The sequence below is a fragment of the Aquarana catesbeiana genome, linkage group LG07, assembly GCF_042186555.1.
Source record: "Aquarana catesbeiana isolate 2022-GZ linkage group LG07, ASM4218655v1, whole genome shotgun sequence".
Lineage (NCBI taxonomy): Eukaryota > Metazoa > Chordata > Amphibia > Anura > Ranidae > Aquarana > Aquarana catesbeiana.
In genome coordinates, this window is record NC_133330.1 from 265,961,879 (window position 1) to 265,982,511 (window position 20,633).

Genomic DNA, 20,633 nt, shown 5'->3' on the forward strand with positions numbered 1-20,633 from the left:
GCCAGATCGTCTGGTCCTACAAAGTAGGAACAGCGATCTGTCATCTCTCCTAGTTAGTCCCATTCCCACATAGTTAACCACTTGATCGCCCCCTAGTGTTAACCCCTTTCCTGCCAGTGACATTTATACAGTAATCAGTGCATATTTATAGCACTGATCGCTCTATAAATGTCAATGGTCCCAAAAATGTGTCAAAAGTCTCCAATCTGTCTGTCGCAGTACCGCTAAAACGCAGATCACTGCCAAATAAACAAAAATAAATAATAATGCCATAAATCTTTCCCATAGTTTGTAGATGCTATAACTTTTGTGCAAACCAATCAATATACGCTTATTGTGATATATATATACTAAACTGATGAAGAATTTTATTTTTTATTTTTACATTTGGGGGATATTTATTATAGTAAAAATGTTATTTTTTTTTGTTTTCAAAATTGTCACACTTTTTTTGTTTTATAGTACAATTGTCAGTTAAAGCGACAAAGTGCCAAATTGTAAAAAGTGCTCTGGTCAGAAAGTGGGTAAAATCATCCAGGGCTGAAGTGGTTTAAAGTGTGTGGTTGTTGGGTGTTTTTTTTTTTTTTTAAACAAGCATGTTATACATACCTGCTCTGTGTAATGGTTTTGCACAGAGCAGCCCTTATACTTCTCCTGGGGCCCCCCACCAACGCTTCTGGCTCCTCCTGCCTTCAGAGTTTCAGAGTGCCCCATTAGTAAGCTGCAAAGTGTAATATAGAGTGCTCCTATAGCAAGGTAAAAAAACTTCTGCCTTTTTAGAACCATTCACTTCCTGCCCAGGACAACATGTTCACAAGTTCTCAGGCACTTGCTGACATTTAGAGCCCTTTCACACTGGGGCGGTTTACAGGCGCTATTGCGCTAATAATAGCGCCTGCAAACCGACCCGAAAGTGCCGCTGCTTTCATTCCAGTGTGAAAGCCCCGAGGGCTTTCACACTTGAGCGATGCGCTGGCAGGACGGTAAAAAAAGTCCTGCCAGCAGCATCTTCGGAGCGGTGAAGGAGCGGAGTGTATACTGCTCCTTCACCGCTCCTGCCCATTGAAATCAATGGGACGCCGCGGCTATACCGCCTGCAAAGCGCCTCTGCAGAGGCGCTTTGTGGTGGTATTTAACTCTTTCTCGGCCGCTAGCGGGGGGTAAAACCGCCCCGCTAGCGGCCACATACCGACAGTAAAACGCCGCTAATAATAGCGGCGTTTTACCGCCGACGCTGCCCCTGCCCCAGTGTGAAAGGGCTCTTATGGATGGTGTACTGAGCTGTATGTGTGCTGCACTGTATTTCCTGGTATGTAAACACATAATGCATTCTTTATGCAGGCCAACTAATCGTTTAGCCAATTATGAAAATAGTTGACAACTACTTTCATAATTGATTAGTTGTCCATTAGTAGTTTCGGCCCTAAATCTCACTGTACAATACAGACTGAGGGGAAACCTAGACTATTGTTGACCTCCTTTTGTAAATGGTGTCCAGATTGTAATGTAAATACCTAGTGTATTAGCAAGACACTGTCATTTATTGCAAACAGTAGCTAGCATGTTTATCATCAGTAGGGAAGTAATGCCAGGTACACATGGGCCGAATGTTGAGACATTGGCTGGTTCAAAGATAAAGGCCGACATCTGGCCCGTGTGATTGTCGGTCTCTCCAACATAAGTCAGCCATTCGGCTGCCTTCTGTCGGACGTGCATGCTGGAAAACCAGCAGCCCACCGACTCTCGATCAGCGCTCTCAGCCAATGGCAGAGAGCACTGATCGGAGTGTTTTGACGAGGGGGCGATCCCCCTGCCAGAACACCACAGCTCAGTGGAGGAGAACACTGTACTAATGTTGAATGGTTAGTACAGCGTCTCCGACTGGAGCTGACAATTTTTGCGTACATTAAAAAACTTGTAGTGTGTACCCGGCTTAAGGCTTTAAACTTTGTTTTAACCATTACTTCTACTTTAACAATGCATACAGAGGTGCTCTGTAGTCTTAATACACTTTCTAATGTTTTTTTTACTTAGCACTGCATAGTATATAGAAGACAGGACAGCACCATATTTCTTCAATACTTTTTTTTTTTTTACGTTTATTAAACAGATACGGTATGTCAAAATGCTTTAATGGTAAATGTAAAAGACCAAAAGGGAGCAAATAAGAGAAGTTTGTTGTATGGATTTGCATAATTGAACTCCTTTTTTTATTTTTTCTATGCAGAATAAAGCTGTCAGCCATACCAAGAGTAATTTTAAACAGTCTGTGACGGCTGTGTGGACAGCACCCCAAGAAGCAGGACCTGTGCGCTTCATGTAGGTATAGGGGAATCTGGTTATATACGTACATCGTACAGTACTTGAAACTTGTGAGCTGCTATAGTGACAACCTTAATTAAGTGTTCTTGCATAGCAAGACCACTTACTGTTATCTCACATATATATTATTCTTATTATTATAGCCAAATTTACCACCCTAACTCCTCCCACAGTTTTTACACTACATAGACAAGTAATATACCGAAACGTGCGGATTGTTCCCGAATGGTGTGCTATTACTTTGTGGAACGTTTCGCCGAATGGTTCACGAAATATCGTCGTTTTTGCGGCGAAATTGGTCCCATAGGAATGAATGGGGAAACTAGAGTGGGAGATGACAAAAGCTGGAAAATCAGAACATGATTTCTAAACTGCCTCCACTCCCTCATTTTCAAGCCCACCTACACAAATCTTATATCAAAACGTTCAGCTATCCCCGCTGCCACTAAACATGTCCACGGCTAAGCCATAGTCCTGATAGTTTTCACAATATGACCATTTGTTTGCAACTCACGCCGTCCATTGACATTCATTGAAACTACACTCTAGCCCCCTCCAAATTTGAAGGGCAATTTCTAAACTGCGACTGTGCCTTCATTTTTAATATTTCAGAGACATACTATACATCAAAATCTAGGTCTGGGTCTTGTGATTCTCACAATATAAAGATCTTCGCTGTAGGATGTAATGTTTTTAAAATACGGCCATTTGTTTAGAGGTCATTTCAGGAAATTTTAGCCATTAATCAGAGTGTACTGTTAGTGTTTGTTTTGTTGCCATGGTTACCAAAGCTTCTGTTATACACAGGGGGGGAGGTGGCTGGAGCATCTCAGCTGATTACAGAGCCCGGGGGAGGGGACAGACACACCATGTACTGATTTATAATAGAGGAATATGATGGGGCAGTTTTGATGGGGTAATTCTGATGGGGCAGTTTTGATGAAGCAGTATTTGGGAAGCATAAACAGGGCATGAGCGTTGCTAGGAAACAGTGGTTGTAAACACAAGATGCTGAGACACCCCAAATGCATGTGACTTCATCTGCTAGACTTGATAATGCTTGTAGACTCCTCCCACAGTTTTTACACTACAGAGACAAGTAATATACCGAAACGAGCGGATTGTTCCCGATTGGTGTGTTATTACTTTGTGGAATGTTTTGCCGAATGGTCCACGAAATGACGTTTTTGCGGCGAAATTGGTCCCATAGGAATGAATGGCGAAATGTTCAAAACTAGAGTGGGAAGTGACAAAAGCTGACAACCCCATGATCAGCCAAAACATTATGACCACCCCATGATCAGCCAAAACATTATGACCGCCCCATGTAAAAAAAAAATATTTTTGAAAAAAAAAAATATATTTTTGAAAAAAAAAAATATTTTTGAAAAAAAAAATTATTTTTGAAAAAAAAAAATATTTTTGAAAAAAAAATTACTTTAAAAAAAAAAATTATTTTTGAAAAAAAAATATATTTGAAAAAAAAAAAATATTTTTGAAAAAAAAAATTATTTTTGAAAAAAAAATTACTTTAAAAAATAATAATTTCGAAAAAAAAATTATTTTTGAAATAAAAAAATTCATTTTTGAAAAAAAAAATTACCTTTGAAAAAAAAAATTACTTTTGAAAAAAAAAATCATTTTTGAAGAAAAAAAAATCATTTTTGAAAAAAAAAATTACTTTTGAAAAAAATGTTCAGCTCTTTCAGCGAATGATGGAACTTTTTTACTACTATTTATACTTTTTAAAATATTAAGCTTTTTAACACTTTTCACAGTTACTCAAGCCACTCCACCCCACCCAGTTACTCCGCCCACTCCAGTTGTAGAGGCAAGAACACTTTTCACAATTTCCCCAGAAATTGTACCTTTTCTAGTTCCTTAAAGTGATACTAAAGTTGTGTTGTTTGTTGTTATATATAAGTTATTATATATAGAAAAAAAAATAATGCATAGAATGCACTAAGATAAAAAACCTTCTGCCTTTACAACCACTTTAAAGCTGTCTCCACCTATTAACACTCTCATATGTGTCTAGTAGCAAAAATAAAACAGGTGTGGCACTAACCACAATCTAGCACCACAAATTGTATCCTGTGCTGCTCTGTGTTTTGTATCACAATAAATACATATAAATAAAATGTTGAACAAATAACATTGAACTTGATAAACAAATAAAGTCTCTCTGAAGTTGTGGATAAGAGACACACAAAGTTTTTTTTTTTTTTTTTCCAAGAGATACATTCATTTTATTTATATTTATTTATTGTGATACAAAACACACAGAACCACAAGGTAAAATTTATGGTGTTAGATTGTGGTTAGCACCACAGAATTAGGGAAATCTGGCGCTGAGTCTGAACTATGGGAAAATCTCATTTTAGAAAATGCTGTTATTGAATGCACCATTCTCAAAAATAACAATTTCTTTATTCTAACTTTATTTAATGCTGGGATTCACTATTGGTTACCTGAAAGTAAACCAGAGGTTTGCAGACTATGCTGAACGTCTTTTGTCTTATGTTGAGAACTATTTTTATTCAGTAAGAAAAAATGGTTGTCTGTTTTTATAATGATACTTTGACACGCAGTACTGTACACTGCACACTACAAATCCAATATTTCATAGTCTCTAGTGCACATTGTGAGCAAGCAAGAGAGGGTGACTATATTTCTACATGCAGGGGACCATGGAGGATGAATGTAGCCACCCTCTAACAAAGTCAGATCACCACAGCAAAAATAAAAAGGAGATTTGGAAAAGGCACAGAGCAATAAAAAGTATTCTCAATTAACTTTTATTAAAAGTATGTAACATGTACATTGTATCATTTGCAATATGCAATAAAAATGTAGGCCAACAGTCTTGCATTGCAATATAACCACAATCATATTCCAAGTCCAAAGTTGCAGTGCATTGAGCAATACCCTTTTGACTGGTGCACAGGAATCAAAATGTATGTGTACATTATATATTCATCATCAAATGACAGAGTGTGGCTAGGTCAGCATTCAATTTCATAGCTGTTTTCTATAAGTTGGCCAAAGCTCTTCCGTTGAAAAGCTAATATGGAGATGTGTACGATGATGGGTTACACCAGGGCGGCTGGTGCTCAATTTGCTTGGGGGGGGGGGGTGTCCCGCCAGCCAGCCAGCCAACCAACCAACCAACCAACCACCCCCCCATTGCTTGATCACTGCATCACATGCCCGTCGCCCCCGCCAGCCCCGTACTTACCCCATCCAAGTCACTGTTTCCTGGCGGTGGCTTCTCCTCGCGGTCAATCAGCACTTAGGATTTCTGGCCAATCGGGTCTCAGGACTCGCTTCCTGATTGGCCAGGAGGAGGACCAGGAAGACCTTAGCAAATATTTGCTAATGTCACACAACTGGATGGACTCTGGGCCCAGTGCTCTGTGCCCCGAGCCCACCCTTTTTTGAAGCCAATTAGAGCCTCGGACTCTAATCATGTGCTTCTAAAAAAAAAAAAAAAAAAAAAAAAAAAAAAAAAAAAAAAAAACCTAATTGGAATCCATGCGTCCGGTGCCCAGATTAGGCGCTGGGCGCATGGATTAGGGAGGCGGTACCCCTGCACCCTGCATGAGCAGCCGCCACTGGGTTACACTTTGACGTTACCCCAAGAGACGATATTGTGTTGTAGATGGGTTTAGGCAATAAGCTTATAGGGTGAGGGGTTTTCACTTTTAAGTAAAAGAAAATAAGGGGAAGAAAAGGTAGGAGAGGGAACATGTAGGGTAATGGAGAAAAGGGGAAGAAGGTAAGTTGTGTTTTTTTTTTGTTTTTGTTTTTTTTTTTTAAGTTAATATTACATGAAATTTTCTTTTAGTGTTGCTTTAATGTAAACTTATGAGAATACAGTAATTGCTAAAAAGGAGGAACAGGCCAGGGACCTGATGATGCTTTTGTGATATTGGATAACCTTTTAACATTTTATAGAAACCTGCTATCATTTACGTCACTGCAAAAATAATGTAATCACCACTCTTTGGTTTGCAGAGGTGTGGTGCTCCCTTTCTCTGCTTTCTGTTTAATGGCTTATATAAACTAACAATGATTGAAGTGACAGTGTAAATATCTACTCAAGCAGTATGTACACTATTAGCAGGGCAAACTCTTAGTCAAAAATGGCTGAAACAATTTGGCTTTGTTTGGCTGTAGAGGCTATAGGGCTGGCAACACAAATAGGAGTCTGATTATTCAGAAACAAACAGCTGAGACAGTTTTTACATCGCCCAATGTGTATGTCCACTGTTTCTGGCAATATGCTGCAAGGGGAACGTTTTTTATTGCGCTCCATATTTTCTCTTTTTGCCAACCAAGTCATTTATGCTGACCATAGAATGAGCCATTTTTTTTTTTCTGCAACCACGGGTTGCAGGAAAGAAAATTGCTTGATTCCCCCATCAACACAGTCAGTGTTGATGAGGGAATCCATACCACTGAGCCATTGTGTTCCCCCGGCTGGGGGACCGAGAGCCATCCCCGCTAGTAGAACACAGTGATTATTGCTAGTGGCTACTGCCCCCCCTCCCTATGGGAATGAGGATGGGGTACATGGTACACCATGGTACAACCACGTTTTTAACAATTCCTTTAATTAAAAAAAATGTAGATCCATCGTCAATCGCGATGCCTGCCGCCACTGCAGAAAAAAAAGGATAAAAAAACCCCCCCCCAAAAAAAACAATCTGGCCTTGTCAGAGGCTCTTGCCAACTGCCTGCTCCTCCGTCTGAAATTTCTTAAATAGCTAAGGGGAGATTTACCGGTTGATGTCAGTGGGTGACCCTGCCCTCTTGTGACATCACCAACTGGGGCATGCTGGGGGAGACTCCATGCCTTAGCCATTCAAGAAATGTCAGATGGCGGGAGCGTTCGATGAGGACGGAGGTTTCTTTTTTCTTTTTTTACTTTTTTTGGGGTGTGGCGGGCATCATGATTGATGGTGGATCTATACCGAGGGGACTTTTGGCCACTAGGGGGGGGGGGGCGCTCGCCGCTGGAGCGTGGATCGTGTGTTCTCTTCTCTCTCCCCCTCTCCCTCCCCTCCATTTTTATAGCACTGGTCCCAAAAAAGTGTCCGCTGCAATATCGCAGTCCTGATAATCGCTGATCACCGCCATTACTAGTAAAAATGCCATAAATCTATCCCCCTATTTTGTAGGCGCTAGAACTTTTGTGCAAACCAATCAATATACGCCTATTGCGATTTTTTTTTTTATTTTTTTTTTTTAACACAAATATGTTGAATACATATCGGCTTAAACTGAGGAATTTTTTTTTTTTTAAATGGAATATTTATTATAGCAAAAACGAAAAAATATTATTATTATTTATTTATTTATTTTTTTTCAAAATTGGCGCTCTGCAGAGTTGATCAAATACCACCAAAAGAAAGGAATGGGACACTGGCTCATCCCCCCCCCTCGTTTTCTGGCCTGCCGGGCTGCATGCTTGAATAAGGGTCTAGTATGGATTCTGAGGGGGACTCCACTCCGTGTTTTTTTTTTTTTTTTTTTTTTTTTTTTATTTTGGCGTGGGTTCCCCTTAAAATTCATACTTGACTGGTAGGGCCGCTTTTGTTTACATTTCAGCTCTCAAAGGGGAAACTTGCTGAGAGCTGATGAGTCATTGGTTCTTGAGGATGCAGTGGCTGACTTCCCGACCCGCTCTTTACCAGCTATATATCACACAGAATTTGAATTGGTCGATCATTTTTCGACCGATTCAAAGTCCAGTTGTTCTGAAAATTTGGAATTCCTTAGGAATTGAATAAACGAAAGGAAATTAAAGGAAACTAAACAAATTCCAAAACGAATCAACAAAAAGGAAAGTAGTAACATAATGAATCCATCTGAAACTAAACAAATTTTTCCATTCTGCACATGTCTACTTTGAAGAGGTTCCCATGTGTTTATAGGACAGGAAGTGAAAATTAATCTCCCCAATGGGACATAGATGGCATAAAACCTAAAACGAGTTTTAACCATTCCCCAAAATGGGGGAAATAGGTTTTAGCTTTAGATGTGCTTGAAAGCCAACTCTGTGCAAAAAAAAAAGTTTTCCCTTGCAGTGGTGCATGCTCCCTATCTCCCACTGATGTACCACACCACTACTAGTGTAGAGAAAGCAGCGCTGCTATTTCTGGTCACATGATTCGCTCTATGTGTACTAATTCTATAGAGCTAAATGTGTCTGCATGTAAATGTGTAGTCCACATCTGAGGTGAGCTGCAAAGAATGGCTACATTCACATACACAAAGGGGGGGCATTGAGAATGATCATAGCAACCCTAGATCAGGAACTCTGAGAATAGCAGAAAAAAAGCTTGCATTTGAGAGATGAAAGAAAAGGAGAGAGATAGAAGGTACATTCTACTTATATTTAAACATATTGCATTTATTTTTATTACATATTAAAGAGGGTGGCTACGTTCAGTCTCCATGGTCCCACTGAATGTAGGAACCCTCTTTCTTATTTTTGAGATCAGACTATGGGATGTACAATTTGCAAAGAGCAGTGCACATGACTTAATGCACTGCTCATTACAAACAAATGGAGTTCATAAAGGAGGCAGAAAAACAATTTCATGAAAATGGATTACAGGACCATGAAGTAGTGGATATTTATGGATTCTTTTTTAAAAAGCCCTTTTGGGTGAGAATTACTAAAACTGCATACAGCTCTGCATAGAAACTAATCAGCTTCCAGGATTTATTGTGAAAGCTTAGAAAGAAGTCCAGCCTGAGCTCGTTAGGCTGGGCTTCTCCTATGGATCACATTAGTGCAATTCGGTTTGCACTCCTGTGACCCGTTTTCAGCAGAGAGCGCTCTGATGTCCTCTCTCCACTGACATCACAGGAATCTGTCCAGGCACCGTGTCATCACGACTTCGGAAGTCTGTATCTGCCAGGTGCCTGGACTGATGGCAGTCTCAGCCTCTCAGCAAGCCACTGAGACAGCCGATCCCCGCCCCTCCACAGCTCAGCGCTCCAGTGAGCATGGAGGAGCAGAGGAGAGAAGCTGATTGACGGTCAGCAACTCTCCGATCAGAAATCTGAGAGAACCGAGCCATCGGCGATGTTCAATGGCTCGGTTCTGAGTGTAGACGCCGGGGGGACAGATGCAGCATCATTCCCATGCTGCATCCACCTAGGTAAGTATAAAAGAGGACGGTATTCCCGAGTGTGACTCGGTGTTAAATTTCAGTACTATTAGCGGTAACCCCGAGCCACACTCGGGATTGCATTGCAGAATCCTTGTACAGCATACTTACCTTGTCGCCAGGATCCTGCGATGTCCTCCGCCAGATCATCCGCCCAATGCTCTGTGTTCGCATGGGGGCGGACCCCAGCGGCAAATTCAAAAAGTACAAAAAACATAACCTACGGTACACTGTAATCTTACATATTACATTACTGTATCAAATAATTTCACCTCCCTTTTCTCCCTAATGCTTTGTCCAGTGCCCTGTATGCACTTTTACATTATATGTACTGTTCTTTCTGCCTGGAAACTGGAGATTGTCCATGGCAACCAGAAACTGTCCCTTTTACGTCCAAAGTGGTTTTAGACCAGCTAGAAAATGGCGATAGTGAATTTGAATCACTTGCAGAATTGAGTGATAGTGAATCGTGGGGAAATTCATTTTATTATTATTATTTATTATTATTATTATTATTATTATTATTATTATTATTTTTTTTTATAATTAATTATACTTATTTATTATATTATAATTAATGATTTAAAGTTTCAAACTTCATCATACCAGGGATGTCTACTAGACTCTTGTTTGGACAGATTTAAGTTACTCTCAAGAATTACAGGCCTACAATATAAGACGCCAAATTTGTATTTCTATGCAAAACAATGTACTGCTTTGAGATTAAAAAATCTGACATAATCATACCGCCAGGGAGGTTAGTTGAACAAGCTGATTTACTATGCACAGCTGCACCAGATTCTGTGTGCAACGGTTTTCGTAAATCTCCCCCTTTGTGTCAATATAGGTAAATGTTCACATTTTTTATTTTCTTTACTTGAATTACCTGAATGTCATTGTGGACACCCTAAACTCTTCTCATACCCATACTAGTATTTTGGTTTCATTAACTTTGTTTAATCACTGTTTTAGTGCTGTTAGCATGAACAAGACCATTCACAAGGTATTGCTAGGCTTTTAACTGAGCATAACATTACATGTTCTTTTTTTCTTATTCTTTTCAGAGCAACTGTATTACAAGATTATTCTACCTTCTGGACTGGAGTTAAAAGTGACATCATTTTAACAGTAAGTTGTATTAGAACTGATCAGTTATGTCATTATTAGTTGCTATTGCTGGGTACTGAGGCAACACTATATATTGATTTTGTGGTTAGTCTAACTTACAGTAAGGCTCCGTTCGCACCTGATCGATCCGAATCGCGGACGGAATCGCCGCGATTATGCGTGCAATGCCAAATCACGGGATGCTTGTGCGATGCCATTACTACTTAATGACACCCCAATCACGATGAGATTTTGCCGCGATTGTCACAGATAAATGACAGCAAATGGCAATGCTGTTGCTCAAAAGAAGCTCCTGCTCCTTTTTTAAGCGACAAGCATCATGCATTGCGATTTGCCAGAACTGCAGCGTGATTTATCACGGCAAAATCTCGCCATGATTGGGGTACCAATAAGAAGTGATAGCAATGCACAAGCGTCTTGTGATTTGCCACGATTTTAAATCGCGGGCAGAATCGTGGCGATTCCACCTGTGATTCGGATTGCTCAGGTGTCAACAGAGCCTAACTTCTGTGGACAGGGACAGATTTCTTTATAGCCAAAATAGGCTGTGGTCCAGGGTGGTATGGCTGTCAGGGCACCTGGACTTTTGGCTAGCCAATAAAAACTGCGGTGTAGGTGGCACACGGCCACTTACCTTTGTTAAAGGTAACACCTGTTCAAGGCTGGTCTTGGCCATGTTTTAGCCATGAAGGGAACATTTCTGTTATCATGCCACTCATCTTTTCACTCCCCATGACATCACCACAATAGTGAAAGTCAATGACTGGACATAGAGGGGCATTTTTTATGCATTTGTAGCGCATATTGGGCCGTGTTTGGCAGTGGTACGGGGGCTCCCTGTTTGCTGCCGGAACAAAGTTGAGTCTGGCTAAGAGCTGTTCAGCCATTCACAGGAAGCCCTGTATTTTATCAAGGAATAAGAGGCGGGAAGATGATGCGACAATCTCCCCCTCAACCAATCACAGGAAGCCTCGTATTCATTCATAAAATTACAAGGCTTCCTATGCATGGCTAGGCCGTGCTTAGAGTGACTTAATTTTGTTCCGGCATTAGATAGAATGGAGATGAAATAGCAGCTACATTGAGTTATTCTTGGCGTGAGTGTTTTTTATTTTATTAGATGGGAAGTCCCTGTACTGCTGATGGAACACAATGCTGTCAATTGTTTGTAGCTTATGCAACGTACAGTTTATACAAAACTGACAGCCACTGCATCAATTGGTAAAGGAAGTAGTTTGTTTGGACTAGCTTGGCTCAAATGAACTATAGTATTTAAAGTGAAAGCAAACATGGAGTTAGGCTTTAACAGCATTCAGCCACTTTGGAGAGATCTTAAAGCATGCCATTTATGCTAGACAACCGAAAACTTTACAGGAACTGAAGGCTTTTTCCAAGAACGGACAGCTTTACCCTCATTAACAACTATCAAAAAAAAGACTGCAAGCTGTCATTGCTGCAAAAGGAAACAATGCAAAATATTAAGAATATATATATTTATTTATTTTTTTAATAACAAACATCTGTATACCTACCTGTTCTGTGCAATTCCATTCCACCGCCCCACCAGCGCTCCTGCCTCCTCCTCTCTGTTCATTGCCTCAATGGGAAGCTGTCTCCTGTGGGGGCACCTGTATGTGCTCTCTCCCGAGCCCCGCTGCTTCTCCCATCAATGGCTTTGATTGACAGCACTGGAAGCCAATTACATGGAAGTAAGGGCAGAGAAGAGCTACAGATGTGCACAGGGCTGGATTGAATGAGGGTTCAGGTAAGTATAAGGGGGGGTGAGGGGCCAAAATCGATGTTTAAACAATTTTTACCTTACTGCAACTAATGCATTAAGGTAAAAAATGTGGAGGCTCTAGAACCACTTTAATGATTGTGATATACCGTGATGCCTGATAATTTAATTTGAATCACATTATATGTGTTTTGCTCTGATCACTCATGTTTTAGTAAAAGATGGTTCACATCCTACAACTTATTTTGAGGGGAGGATGTAAACTCTGAGCACATACACAGTGTATAACTATTGCACATAAAATGTGAACAAATATTATATAAGTAGTAGGATACAAATTCCATTAGGTGTGGAAAAAGAAACAGTTCATAGTTAATTGGGGATAGTCAGCATTTTTTTGTTGATGATAATAAAAACTTTGCTAGAAACTCATTGATACTGGCAGTCCCTGGGTTATGTACAATATTCTGTGTAGGTTTGTTCTTAAAGTGGAGATCCACCGAAAAAAATTAAATAAAAGTCAACAGCTACAAATACTGCAGCTGCTGACTTTTAAAACAAGGACACTTGCCTGTCCAGGGCGCCCGCGATGTCCTCACCCGAAGCCGACTCATCCCTCAGCTTCCGGGTGGAGGCGCCGTCATCTTCAGTAAGGGAATCGGGAAGTGAAGCCTTGCGGCTTCACAGCCCGGTTCCCTACTGCGTATGTGCGAGTAGCGCTGCACGTTCTGACTGGTCCCTGCTCTCTTCTGGGACCTGTGTGTCTCCCAGAAGACAGCGGGGGGACGGAGGAGGGGCCGGACACGGCATGGTCGCCGCGGATTCTGCGGTAATCTTTCGCTGGAAGTTGGAGCAAATACCTGTATTAGACAGGTATCTGCTACCCCCTGAAAGGTGCCAAATGTGACACCGGAGGGGGGGAGGAACCGGAAGTTCCATTTTTGGGTGGAATCCCGCTTTAAGTTGAATTTGTATGGGAGTTGGAACTGGTACATTTTTTTTTAAGTGTAACTCCAGCTAAAAAATGTATTTTTACGTTTTAGATAGCATAGGGAAGGGTTAACTGGTCATGCAGTGATGTAGGATTGCTGACAGGTCAGCTGGACAGTAGGTGGCAGCATGCGGTAAGCAGCAAGATGCCCGTCCGGCGGTCTCCGGGACCAGCGTGACATCGCACTGCCTTGGTTCTTAAGTATGAGTCGTATGTAAGTCGGATGTTTGTAACTCAGGGACTGTATATATAAAGCTGTATTTTTGTCAAAGTAAAGTGTGTCACTCTCTTCTTCCTTTATGCCTAAAGTCACAGATGTCCAATATCACCTGTGGAACTCAGAAGAATTGCCTGAGTGATCCAGTGAACTGCAGTCCAAATGACAGTGGTTGTCTTTTCATGTCCTCGTCTCCCTCCAGTGATGGCATTGGCTTTGTGTTTGAAATGAGTGGGCCAACTTCAGGATATGTGTCTATTGGATTTTCATATGATACGATGATGGTAAGAACAACATGGAAATGTAGAACAGTATTTACTAGCCTATATTGCGACAAATGGACAAAACCATCTAACCTCCCTTTTTTTTGTTTTTTGTTTTGTTTTGTTTTTACTATGAAGAAACGTGTGGCGTCACAAGCCAATGTGTGCTTATTGTCACTGATAATCCCTTAGGTCCCTTTTTTTTTTAATCTAGGAAACACCTGCAACAGCAGTTCAGCAGATGTGAAGTTCACGGTGCCTCCCCGCATAAAAAGCCACTGCACCTGTGAGGGTGGGAGAGTGTACTATATGGGTGGGTGGCGGATCCCCAAGCATGTAGGCCTACTTGTGTATACCTATACCCAACAACAAAGATGTAATATAATGCAGCTTGCTGATACTTGGATGCAGTGACTTTTTTTTTTTCAGACTTTTTCCTTAATTTTTCATCTGTTGATCCTGCCAGTAACACACTTCTTCTCCTAGGGGGACAATGCTCACTCATTGCATTTTATCTATAAATGAGCAACATTGTCACCATATCCTGCTCTCCTGATTTGGATAACATAGTATTCCGTAATTCACAGAAGATGGCTGTGAAGGCTGAGAAGCTCCCATGAATTACATTATAAATCTGGCTTATAAGGGGTTAAATGGTTCTAAAGTCCAGTTTGTTTTTACCTTAGTGCATTCTTTGCAATAAGGTTAAGAAAAAAATGCCCCACTACTTCTTCTACCAACCCCCATCCGTGAACACTTACCTGACTCCTGTCACTGATCCAGCGCTTTCTCAGCTGCAGCACCGCTCTTCTCTCTTCCTGGTCTCACAGGAGATAGAGCAGTGGGAGCCAGGGTCGGGACAAGGGGTGGGCAGAATGGGTGGCTGCCCTGGGCACTGTGGTATCATGTGAGGTTTGGGGGCACCACCAGGAGATTGGGGGGAGGGGATTTATGTTGGGAGGGGGAAATGGGGGGGGCGCAGCTAAGGATTGTTCTAGGAGGGGAAATTTTGGGGGTTTGCTAGAAATGGAGCTGGGGGGGATTTGTGTTGAGAGGGGAGAGGATTTGTGCAAGAATGGGTGATTTAGGGGGGGGGGGTTTGTGCTAAGTGGGGACATTTTTTTTCTGGGAGGGGGATTTGTGCTAGTAGGGATGATTGGGGGCCATTTGTGCTAAGAGGGAGAATTTGGGGTGAAACCGGGGGGGGGGGGGGGGTGAGATTTGTGCTTGGAGAAGAAAATTTAGGGGTAGAGGATTTATTTATTTTGGGGGGGGTGGAAAGGTGGGAGGTTTGTGCTGGGAGCATATTATGAATGGGGAGATTTGAGCTAGGTATGCAAATTAACTCTCATTTTTTTTGGGGGGGGGGGGATTTTTGCTGACACCTAATGCTCATACATCTTGGGGGGGCGGGGGCACAATTTGGCATGCTCGCCCTGGGCTCTAGATTATCTTGTCTTGGCACTGGTGGGAGCAATAGGCTTTGGCTGCTGTCAGTCAAACTCCTGTGAGAAGGAAGCGGAGGCTTGGTTACTGCTGTTGTGGGTGTCTATGGATGCACACAGCCTGGCTCAGAATGGCATCTGCACGGGTGCTTTCTTAGCACCTCGCTTCCTGAGGAGGGAGAAGCGGACAGCGCCAGTGGGAAACTGCCAAAGAGGAGCTAAGGGACAGCTCTGAGCAATATCATTGTACAGAGCAGATAAATATTACCTCACTTTTTTCATAAAAATAATAATAATTTTAATATCACCTTTTAATGTGGATGTAAACCTTAAATTTACCCAGTGAAGTGAACAGCCTCAGATGATACACAGGGGTAATACAAATCTCCCTACATAAGTTTTACATGTATATTTGCTGCCTTCAGCTTTATGTATTCTTTAGAAAGTGCACATTGTGTTAGAGATTTTCTCTTCCTGTTCAGCACTGGGAGTGAAGTCTGGGCATACAGCCAAGACAGCTGATTGGAGGAAATCATCTATTTATAGCACCCACCCTGACACAAAATTCAGCCTGGTTTTATCTCAGTTGACGGAGAAGTTATCATGCTGATAACAGAAGAACAGAGCAGGAGAAAGCCATAGGACTTAGGGCTTTGAAGACAGATAAGGAAACACTGCAGATATACAGTATCTCACAAGTGAGTACACCCCTCACATTTTTATAAATATTTTATTTTATCTTTTCATGTGACAACGCTGAAGAAATGACACTTTGCTACAATGTAAAGTAGTGAGTGTACAGCTTGTATAACAGTGTAAATTTGCTGTCCCCTCAAAATAACTCAATACACAGCCAATAGGGTTTAGGTATGGAGACATGCTTGACAAGTCCATTACCTTTACCCTCAGCTTCTTTAGCAAGGCAGTGGTCATCTTGGAGGTGTGTTTAGCGTCATTATCATGTTGGAATACTGCGCTACGGCCCAGTCTCCAGGGAGGGGATTTGTCTTTTTAAACCTCACCTGGTTGCCGCCACACATGCTTGACACCATCTGAACCAAATAAGTTTATCTTGGTCTCATCCAACCACAGGACATCGTTCCAGTAATCCATGTCCTTGGTCTGCTTGTCTTCAGTAAACTGTTTGCGGGTTTTCTTGTGCATCATCTTTAGAAGAGGCTTCCTTTTGGGACAACAGCCATGCAGAGCAATTTGATGCATTGTGCGGCGTATGGTCTGAGCACTGACAGGCTGACCCCCCACCCCTTCAACCTCTGTAGCAATGCTGGCAGCACTCATATGTCTATTTCCCAAAGACAACCTCTGAATATGACGCCGAGCGTGTGCACTCAACTTCTTTGGTCGACCATAGCAAGGCCTGTTCTGAGTGGAACCTGTCCTTGTAAACAGCTGTATGGTCTTGGCCAACGTGCTGCAGCTCAGTTTCAGGGTCTTGGCAATCTTGTTATAGCCTAGGCCATCTTTATGTAGAGCAACAATTTCTTTTTTTCAGATCCTCAGAGTTATTTGCCCGAGGTGCCATGTTGAACTTTCAGTGACCAGTATGAGAGAGTGAGAGTGATAACACCAAATTTAACACACCTGCTCCCCATTCACACCTGAGACCTTGTAACGCTAACGGGTCACATGACCAATTCAATTTCATTTTGGACATTTTCACTTGGGGTACTCACTTTTGTTGTGAGTTATTGTAGGGGGACAGAAAATTTACTGTTATACAATCTATACACTCACTATTTTACATTGTAGCAAAGTGTCATTTCTTCAGTGTTGTCACATGAAAAGATATAATAAATTATTTACAAAAATGTGAGGGGTGTACTCTTTTTTTGTGAGATACTGTATGTGCCCAGCCCAAATTTCATGAATCGGGTTTTCATCCACTTTAAGTGCTGGGAGTATAGCTAAAACTATTTCCAGTGCTCCAAATATAAACCTTTTGGGTCTTGGATACTGGCTGCAGAGTCGATTGTAGCCCCTCTGTCGTGTCCATCAGGAAATACTTTCTATTATTTGAAACCATTTACAAAATACAAAGTTATCTGTGAACGGACAGCAGAGAGGAGGGGTCGGCAGTCACTTGGCAGCCTCATCTTTCCTGTTAAAATGCTGGGAGTATAGCAAAGCTGTAAAAATGTAAATAGTAAATAAGAGATGGTGGCGTGCATTTCATTGGACTTAACCCCTTTATAAGCAAGCAGATTTATAAAACTTCTGAAATTACTGGGATTCTTCTTTAATAAGTCAGTTCAGTGCACAGAATATTACAAGAGAAATTTCTAGCAGGATCAACAAGCATTTTCTTTCTTTGCAGAAAATAAAACTAGGCTGAAAAAATATAACTAATGCAGTCCTCTAAGGACTTGTAAGCTTAAATGCTTGTTCTTTGGTTTAGGTATACAGTACGTTATGTCCCAACTTTTTTGACATTCCGTTTCCAAAGTCATTGTTTTAGAAGTTGAACTGTTTGGCGAATTTGATGAAATATGCTGCTGCTTAAGTCCCAGGAGCTGAACATCTGTTTCTGCATTTATTAAAGTCTTTTGAGCCATATGTTGTCCTAACAAAATGCATGGCTATTGAAGTTCCAGTATCCAACTATAGGCAGTCCCCGAGTTACGAACCTCCGACTTGGGAACGGCTCCTACTTACGAACGAAAGGTGGCGTGACGTTCTGCGCATGCGCGGCCACTTTTCGACAACGAGCACCTTGGAAAACATCGGAAAATGATGTCTGCGCATTCGCCCCACCCATCCCCCCCACCACCTTCCACCACTCAGCATGGGTTTCCTGTCCCACCAGGAGGCCTGAGCGACCAGCCAGGACGTCCGGCTGGTTGGCCAGAGACCTGAACAAAGCCGATTGCTGTGTTCAGGTCTCGGATCTAGTAACCCGAAAGTGATTTCATGACATCTCTTCCAGATTACTCTTATCCTACAGGCGCCAGTTTAAAAAAATAGAAAATATTCAAAAACACCGATCTTGTCGTTTTGAATACTTTTAAGTGGAGGGGTTTGCGTTTTTATACACTCCAGATCCCTCCATAAAGAGTACCTGTCGCTGCCTATTTCTGTCACAAGGGATGTTTACATTCCTTGTGACAGCAATAAAAGTGATGCATTTTTTTTTAAAAGGACAGTGTAAAAATAAAAACTTTAAATTTACAGATTATCGACACCTGCTATCGGCTTAAAGGCAGATGAAATATCGGTATCGGCCCTGAAAAAACGATATCAGTTGACCCCTAGTTGGCAAATATTGTTGAATACAAAGCCTATCCCGGTCTTTTTCCAGTGGAAAGCTCTTTTTTTTTCTTTTTTTTTATCTTCCAATTTCTTATCACAATTCCAAAGAGATATCCTCAAAAAGGTTCCCTGGAACCAAAGAGCTGCCAACTAATCTTCACATACCTCTCATCATAAACCATAGGACATCATAGAGTCCAGAATTTCTCCATAATACAGTAATTAGCAAATCTCTCATATGTTCACATGCACTACATTTGATTTATTTTCACTTCCAGGGCAATGATGATGTTTATATCTGTACCAAAAACTCATCAGGAAACATTCTAGTACAGCATGGGTATACCACAGGAACTGTGGCACCTCAAATCAGCAACACAGTAAGTGTTTTATTGGACAAAGCTTCAAAAATGTTCAGTCTGAAGTTCTAACTTTTTTTTAATGTAGCTTTTTTTTTTTCTTTGCTTCAGAATACAGCAGGGAATATTGTTGCATCCTATATAAATGGCGTATTGAAATGTTCCTTTATTACTCAGAGTACCATTTCTACTCCGCAACGATCTAGTGCCAATTCAAGCTTTTACATTTTTCTAGTCAGTGGCCCATCAAATGCTGGTGGTAAGTATAAAACACGTGTATCTAAAGTTCAACCAATGCATAGTCCATTCAATTGATGCATCTCCTCTGTTCTTCTTCTTTTTTTTTTTTTTTTACCACAATTTTGGGCTCGGTACGCAGATCTGAATCCATCTGGTACTACAGCAAACTAAATTTAATCCAAGTGTTATAGGGTGGTAACGTTTCCAATTAAATATCAACTATATTGCAATGAGATTAAAAATCAAGAACATTTGTATTTCTCAATACTTGCATGTGGATTTTTCCAATCTGCAGACAACTATTGTAATTTATAAACTGAGATTGCCTAGATTCCGAAAACTGGCAACTATGGACATCAGACATGTCTACGTGCAAATGGTTACAAGAAACAAAGACATGAATTCCTGATTCACCTGATCAAATCATCCATAATTACCACATCATTTCTATAACCTTGGATCGATTGGGCAAAACTTGAAAAATCTGTCGACTGATATTTGCTGTCTTAAATATGTTTGGAGGTCTCCATTTTTACTTTCTGTTGATGCCTGTGAGGGAAACTCTCCCTAATCAATACGCAGACAGCATTTAAAAGTTTTGACCTGGAAACATTATCTCTCAAATGTATTAATATTTTGTAAGTAATATTTTCAATTCTAATCCATTGCAAATAGGACAAATTGACAAACACACCAAGACTCTGATATCCAAAACTACAGTTGATATGCTGTCAATTTCCAATGTGACTGGTGCAGCAAGTGGATCGAGCCCTTTAGTTCTTGGTCATGGTGAGAGTTCAATTGTCCCTTCATTAATGTTGTTTTTTATTTAAGTTCCAGTCATGGCGTAAGATAACCCTGTTTCCTCTGGGGCAATGTTCAAAGAGTAGTAAAGTAAAGGGGTATTTCCAAAAATCCTCCCAGTATCTTCAGCTCACAAAGTACAAAATAGAGTGTAATCATCATAGGTGTGTGCAGCTTATTGCTTTAGGGTGTGCACCCCAAAGCTCAAACACAAATGCCTTTCTCTGCAGCCTCAGCTGGACTGGACAGTGAACAAATGGGACGTGCTCTGTGCTGAGCGGCTTCCTGTTCATTCACAAACGGATGCATAGTAAACAGTTTATTATGCTTCAGTTATGATTGAACACAGTGAATGAGCACTCTGTTCATTTAGAAAAGGAAGGGGCCAGTAAACTACATATTAATTAGCTCCTTCCCCCATAGCAGCTGTGGGGGGGAAGAGAGGAAAGGAGGGAAGCCAGCAGCACTGCGGTGGGGGTTGGGGAGCCCAACACGAGGGGAAGCCTGGGCAGTAGGGAGAAATCGGCACCGCACAGAGATTAAGGTGTGCCCAGGCACACCTGGCACAAGCCCCTGCTCACACCTATGGTAATCATCCACTTAGTTGATCCTTTCAAAAATGGATAATCACATATGGCAGCAGTAGTTGGAAAATGGGAGAATTTATATTGTGTG

The 20,633-nt window shown here is 41.2% G+C and overlaps 1 protein-coding gene across 1 annotated transcript in view; it reads left to right on the forward strand.

The window, feature by feature from the left end:
• Positions 1-20,633, forward strand: part of LOC141103568 (putative ferric-chelate reductase 1) — an 84,553-nt gene that overhangs the window by 26,159 nt on the left and 37,761 nt on the right. The window contains exons 4-9 of the mRNA XM_073593298.1: positions 2,228-2,319; positions 10,571-10,634; positions 13,673-13,864; positions 18,834-18,935; positions 19,026-19,173; positions 19,830-19,943. Of these exons, the coding sequence (XP_073449399.1) occupies positions 2,228-2,319; positions 10,571-10,634; positions 13,673-13,864; positions 18,834-18,935; positions 19,026-19,173; positions 19,830-19,943 (712 nt within the window). The remainder of the gene's footprint in view (positions 1-2,227; positions 2,320-10,570; positions 10,635-13,672; positions 13,865-18,833; positions 18,936-19,025; positions 19,174-19,829; positions 19,944-20,633) is intronic.